The sequence below is a fragment of the Haliotis asinina genome, chromosome 9 (assembly GCF_037392515.1).
Source record: "Haliotis asinina isolate JCU_RB_2024 chromosome 9, JCU_Hal_asi_v2, whole genome shotgun sequence".
Lineage (NCBI taxonomy): Eukaryota > Metazoa > Mollusca > Gastropoda > Lepetellida > Haliotidae > Haliotis > Haliotis asinina.
Window position 1 is genome coordinate 49,094,886 of NC_090288.1, and position 6,910 is coordinate 49,101,795.

The following is a 6,910-nucleotide window of genomic DNA, read 5'->3' on the forward strand; positions in this document are numbered from 1 at the left end:
CCTACGTCATTTCTTGTTCAATGGTACCAGGGAGACTAGAGGACGTTGATTAATTATCCCTGATATTAGGATGATTATATGTCGTGCTGAAATGAAAGTATCATTGTCATTAAAATGTATTCAAAGGAAAAATATTACACAACTTGTTGCGGAGAAGGTCATTGCCTCAGTCAATGTACCATCAGCTAAGTTTTGACCACAGGCGCTCGACTCTGATATATTTGGAAGTATAACCTAAATATATAAGATGTACAATATATTATATAATATATACAATATTTATCTTATATATTTAGGTTATACTTCCAAGTATATCAGAGTCGAGTGCCTGTGGTTTTGACTTTTTCAATTTTAGCCCTTTTGCCATTTAGTCCTTTTGACTTGTTTCCTCGTTGATTATCTGGCATTGAAGGCCCGAGTTTGATTACCCTCATGGGTACAATGTTTGAAGTCCATTTTGGGTGACCTCGACTTGATATTGGTCAATGGCCCTTTAGACTTTCCGTTGGCCTTTTTTACCTTCCTTTGACCATTTTGACTTTTTCATTGTGCTCCTTTAGTCAATTGGCCCTTTTGACTTCAACCCAAAAATAGATGACACTTACAAGAGTCTGCTTGTATCGGATGCTCTCTTATCAACCCATGACTCCATTATAGCAGGGAGAATAGAATCAGGTGTATGGAAGTCATCACTGTTTAGAATAATATTCATAGGCAAAGGTGGTATTTCCAATATATGGACGTTAAGGAGTTAGTATAACGCAAGTCCATCAGGTGTAGACATAGACTGGTAGTCTGCGATAACGCAGCGCGGAATAGGGCAGGGGAACCAGTCTAGTATAGACAAAACTCTCTTCTTCCATTATGTGTGAAATGATTCTTCAAACACAAAGAAAATATCAGCGCGTATCACACAAACCGATCGAATGGTTCATTATATTATATTCAACGTAACACCCTTAACAACTTTATTCGGTCTGGTCCGGTTTTCAGCCGTTGTGCAATGTGATGACCCTTTTCACTGTACTTTGAAACGTTTTTGCAATTGGTCCAAGCTTTCCCCAAAATGAAATACTGTATGTATATGCAGAGTTTCGGTTAAACACCATACATCGTAACCTGCACTTTTTCTGAATGGGAAAATAGCGGTTTAAAAAATCCAATCAAGGCTCCCCGCAAAAGGGACATAACTCTAACAGTAAACGTGGCCAATTTATTGTTTATAGTACAGTTCGTCCTAACTTCAGAAAACAATGGAAGAAAATAACTGGGGATGGCTTGCACCATATGAGAAATTTGGACGGCTTGGTGATACCAAAGACACTTTCCAAACTATTGAGTATTCGGAAGCCAAAACAAAATACTCATCATTTACTCACGCCTCTCACGGAATGCTATTTGCAAGAGATGACCAAGTGCTTTGGGAGTTATATAAAGCACGAGGAGCTGTTCTTGTAAGAATGGTTTGGAGTCATGAGTTTTACGTGCGCTCCTTCTGCATTGTTAGCGTTATTTTTTAACATACCTTTCAATAAAAATAAACTTAAAAAGAAAAAAGGATAAACAGTAATACTGTCAAGATGAACAATGTTAAATTTGCCCAGTCAAAAACCTTTTTTGAAATACTTTTTGGTAAAGTAGTATTGCAGTGTGACTCCATTTGTTTCACAGTGGATTTGAGATTGTGATAATCCATCTGTAGTATGTGGCTTCAAACAAACAAAACAACAGCACAGAAGTATGTGACATCCCTGTATAGTAATAACGTTAATGTGACATCATAGTCCTGTATGACATCATTGCATTGTAGTCTTGTTGAGTTACATTTTGGTACTGTACATATGGCCTCACTGAATTTCAACCATATTTTGTGACATAATATGAGATAAATGTATAAATGTATTATAATCAGGTTGTGTGGCATAATACTCTGTAATAAAATAGTGGAATTCTGGCAAATATTTTGATGTCAAAGAAATTATTACATATTCAGTGTTAGCTTTGGGTGAAATTTTGAGTGGGTCTAAATTGATGAAAATAATGTTTCTGGACCCCCCCCCCCCCCCCCCCCTAATGTTAAATAGATGGGCAGATGTAAAATAGAGGGGGTCCTAACTGAATTTGATGAGTCAAAACACTCAAAAACCCTCTCTTGAGCCAACACTGCATGTTCTCACAGATGAAAGCTCTGTCCATTTGTGGTCAAAATGTTTCTATAAATAACAATTCTTAGTATGTTCATTCTAAACTGTTAAGACTGGGAAGCAGGAGACTCTATATGCTTCAATAGTAAAATGTGAATTTGGTAGTTAATCAGTACACCTAGCTCAGTAGGAGGAACACTAACCCATTTATTTATGGAAAGTTAAATGAAATACATGTATCTAAATTTTCAAATATCTGGATCGGGAAATATTTCATACCATGCACAATGATCACGTCCCATCAAGTGAAGTCTTCATTTTAGATGCAGATGAGGTTCGATGGTGTAATAGGCTTCCCAGGTGGTCTAGTTGAGAAGGGAGAAGATCCGGTCTGTGGCTTGAACAGGGAAATGGAAGAAGAGATCAGCCTTGACTTGATGAGACACAAGTTCACAGACCAGGATCATGTGGCATCTTTCCTCAATGAGGATAAGTCACTAGTGTTACACTTCTACAAAAAGGAGGTGTCCTTGGAAGAGTTCAAGGCACTTGAGATTCAGAATCTACAGGCTCCAGAGTATGGTATTGAGGTATGTGTAGCACTTTGTTGCAATGATTTCTCCCTTGAAAAGATGGAGTACATCAAGAAAACCAAGCTAACAAATGTCCTTGTGGGAAGTTTTGTATGAGGCATGTACACATTACCATTGTTTTAACAATCAACAGACTTGAGTCAGTGTCTGACCTAGTTTTTTGTCTTCTATTACAGTCATGGCTTTGTACCATAATGTTGTACAGTTTGGTTGTATTCACTATGCTGTGGGGCAATGGGGTAGGCTAGCGGTTAAGGTATTTGCTTGTCATGCTGAAGACCGGGTTCGATTCCCCACATGAGCACAATGTGTGAAGCCCATTTCTGGGGTCCATCACTGTGATACTGCAGGAATATTACCAAAAGCAATGTAAAACAAAACTCGCGAGGCTACTGCATTGCCCCTCTGGTGATGAAGTGTTGACATCGGTGAAAGTATTCCCCCGAGAAAGCTGTTAATTGTGAAAAATAGGAAACATTCACATGATCAATATGTTCATCTGTTTCAGACATACGGTATCATTAGACCACCGCTCTTCACAATGGGGGATGGCTTACGAGGACTTCCTGCTTTTCTTGCCAATCATTTTGCAGGGAATGCTCGAGAGGAACTTGTTATGGGATTGCATTTGAGTAATCTCCTCAGTCCAGAAGAAATGCAAGCAGCACTCAAAGCTTCACAAACATTCCAAGAGCAATGCTTTGCCAACCATAAAAACACCACTCCAACTTGATCAACAAAACATAATGTTCAAAAGAAGTGAAAGAACTAAAGATTCTTTAATATAACTATAGTTACATGGAATGTCAGATTAACTATAGTAATATGAAAGAGTCAATGATCCCTAAATTCATTTGAGTGGTATAGATTTAACATCGGTCCATATCCTGCTTGTTATAGGTCATTTGTTACATTCCATCCGCCTGTGATAGTTGATATTTAAATTCACTGTTTTTAATTATGTTTACATTGTTTGAGGTGTCTTAACCAGGGATTTTGTAGCTCATTAGATATCAGGTCATGATGTGGGTTGTTCTGAGTACATTGTATTGTAAAGGTTTCTCTTTATTTTGAGGGTGTCTGGAATGTTTTCTTCAAAGTCCTAATTCATCACCATCACATGTCATAATTTCATCCTGTTATTTACGACTTTGATAATTGTGAAACTGTATCAAATGCCTCAGACCGGTGGTAAAACAAGTAGAGATATCTTAACAATGGCTGAAATAAACCTGCTGCTTGCTAGGTTTGTTGAAGTTGGGTGCATTGGCCGCCTAGGCATCTAAGGGCTGCTGCAATCAGGGGCCACATGATAAAATATATCATGTGTTCTCTGCTGCAGTTAACTGTTGTTACATTTTGATCATTTGTTAACCGTGAATCAGTGTATTATAAGAAGAATATTTATAGCTCCTTTTCAGGCATGATATCCTCCTCAAAGCACATGAAATAGGAACTTGGTAAAACCAGCAAACAAGCAGATAAGGTGTAATTTATAATCGTATTCTGAAATGAACTAAGAGTACATATTGATACAAGCAGAGACCATAAAACAGATATGATCTCTGATACAAGTCCTGACAAGGGTGTTACAATGGTAGTACAAGAGAGAGTGGTAGTACATATACTCAAAGCCTGTATAGGCAGTGGTTATAGCAGTAAACACAGAGATGGTATTATTCAACCCTTTGCAACCAATAGTACAGTTTCACATATACAGAGTAAGAATCACTACAGTGCTGGTCATGTGACTTGAGTTAGCTCCCCTTGGACTCCAAAAGTCTCCAAATCCCTGGTTGGTGTACAAGGGTTATAGTACTGCCTAGTTCCTTCCAGAACTTTTAATATAGCATGTCTTAATATAGCACATCACTGCCCCTTACTGTATGTCAACAGGTACAATGTATTACTCTTGGGACAATGTTACACAATGAATAATACTGTCACGTGCCTATCACATAACATTGTATAGAGTTGCGTCCCTTGTCAAGCTATCCAGGTTCACCAGAAGTGTTGCAAGGTATGTGAGCAGGTTACCCATACTCTTGGGTCCTACCAAAATGATAAACATTTGAGACCGACATCGGCCTTTTCTGCTATAATAAGCTGACCTGCTGTAATAAAACTACAATGCAGTTCAGAGCAAAAGTAAATCCATCTCTCTCACAACAATGAAACATGAGTACTTAATATTTATATTTTCTAGCAAGTGTAAAATTTGCTGATTGTGGATATGTGTACCTTCTTTCTTATGAAAACTAGTGAACGTAAAATGTGATCTAATGACATGCACTGTAACACTGTTTTGTAGCAGGGTAACCTGTCATCCCATAGATGACATCCTTACCTTGTCAGCTTGCTGACAGGATTTGCCACTTTGGTCATGTGGATAAGGTGTCCAACTTCAGATCAAAAGGTCCATGGTTCTAATCCCAGCATGGAATTCAGGCATTTTATGGCCACTTCATACATAGTGAACAAAAATGTGAAAAATCAGGAATACTGTGGGGAAATGTTTTTGACTTAGACTTGAGAACACAATATATAAAACACTCTGTTTACCTCAGTATGCAAGTATGCATCATTTAAGACTCTTTTTCTGCAATTTCTCGTAGTGAATTTGAGGTAGGAGTTTCAGAAGTAGAAAAGTATAATGCTTTATGGATAACAACTTCTTTATTTTTCTATGATGTGACGTTTTGGTATAGCTTCTTCTTGCTTGAAAATAGTATTCGAAGCTATACCAAAATGTCACAACATAGAAATAAAGAAGTTGAAATCCATGAACTAGTATACTTTTCTATTATCCATTAACCTCGAAAATACCAATCAAACATATCATGTGTCCAGAAGCCAGATAAACTGGGCATACAGGAAAAATACAGTACCCACATGAGCTAAATCTTATTTGGAGCACTGACTGTGTTACAGAGCACAGTATCACATCATCTGACAGGAGGTGCTATCTGCAAACAGAAAGCACTGTAAACTCTGATGTCATAGCATAGGAAAGTAACCACAGGAGGTGCTATCTGCAAACAGAAAGCACTGTAAACTCTGATGTCATAGCATAGGAAAGTAACCACAGGGGGTGCTATCGGCAAACAGAAAGCACTGTAAACTCTGATGTCATAGCATAGGAAAGTAACCACAGGGGGTGCTATCGGCAAACAGAAAGCACTGTAAACTCTGATGTCATAGCATAGGAAAGTAACCACAGGGGGTGCTATCTGCAAACAGAAAGCACTGTAAACTCTGATGTCATTGCATAGGAAAGTAACCACAGGGGGTGCTATCGGCAAACAGAAAGCACTGTAAACTCTGATGTCATAGCATAGGAAAGTAACCACAGGAGGTGCTATCTGCAAACAGAAAGCACTGTAAACTCTGATGTCATAGCATAGGAAAGTAACCACAGGGGGTGCTATCGGCAAACAGAAAGCACTGTAAACTCTGATGTCATAGCATAGGAAAGTAACCACAGGGGGTGCTATCGGCAAACAGAAAGCACTGTAAACTCTGATGTCATAGCATAGGAAAGTAACCACAGGGGGTGCTATCGGCAAACAGAAAGCACTGTAAACTCTGATGTCATAGCATAGGAAAGTAACCACAGGGGGTGCTATCGGCAAACAGAAAGCACTGTAAACTCTGATGTCATAGCATAGGAAAGTAACCACAGGGGGTGCTATCGGCAAACAGAAAGCACTGTAAACTCTGATGTCATAGCATAGGAAAGTAACCACAGGGGGTGCTATCGGCAAACAGAAAGCACTGTAAACTCTGATGTCATAGCATAGGAAAGTAACCACAGGGGGTGCTATCGGCAAACAGAAAGCACTGTAAACTCTGATGTCATAGCATAGGAAAGTAACCACAGGGGGTCAGAATGAGTCATCATGGTTAGAACATACATGTATATGCCAATTGAAAATTTGAAATACATCTTCCCTCTGCTCAGAATCAAAATCTTTTCAATCAATATGTTGTGTTTAGTCATAGATTACTGTATTTATCATTTATCTCAAACATATTGTTCATATTTCACTTATTTTTAATATCACTTTATGTCAGAATTACTTTCACTCTATCTCAGAGGATGTATGATTTTCAGCAGAAGATTGTGAACATCATGCAAGAAAATTATTTGTAAATTTTGCATCAAAAAGAAAT

The 6,910-nt window shown here is 38.3% G+C and overlaps 1 protein-coding gene across 1 annotated transcript; it reads left to right on the forward strand.

The window, feature by feature from the left end:
• The first annotated feature begins 1,215 nt into the window (after positions 1–1,215).
• On the forward strand, positions 1,216–3,986 carry LOC137295989 (U8 snoRNA-decapping enzyme-like). Its single transcript, XM_067827607.1, has 3 exons — positions 1,216–1,454; positions 2,468–2,734; positions 3,246–3,986. The coding sequence occupies exons 1-3, from the start codon at positions 1,254–1,256 to the stop codon at positions 3,468–3,470; spliced, it is 693 nt and encodes a 230-aa protein (XP_067683708.1). The 5' UTR covers positions 1,216–1,253; the 3' UTR covers positions 3,471–3,986.
• Positions 3,987–6,910: the final 2,924 nt, after the last annotated feature.

What these genes read in the sequence shown, in the direction of transcription:
- LOC137295989 (XM_067827607.1), top strand. Translation starts at nt 1,254, where the DNA reads ATGGAAGAAAATAACTGGGGATGGCTTGCACCATATGAGAAATTTGGA. An exon ending in AAGCACGAGGAGCTGTTCTT is followed by an intron (nt 1,455 to 2,467) that starts GTAAGAATGGTT and finishes TCTTCATTTTAG; the next exon opens with ATGCAGATGAGGTTCGATGG. An exon ending in CTCCAGAGTATGGTATTGAG is followed by an intron (nt 2,735 to 3,245) that starts GTATGTGTAGCA and finishes CATCTGTTTCAG; the next exon opens with ACATACGGTATCATTAGACC.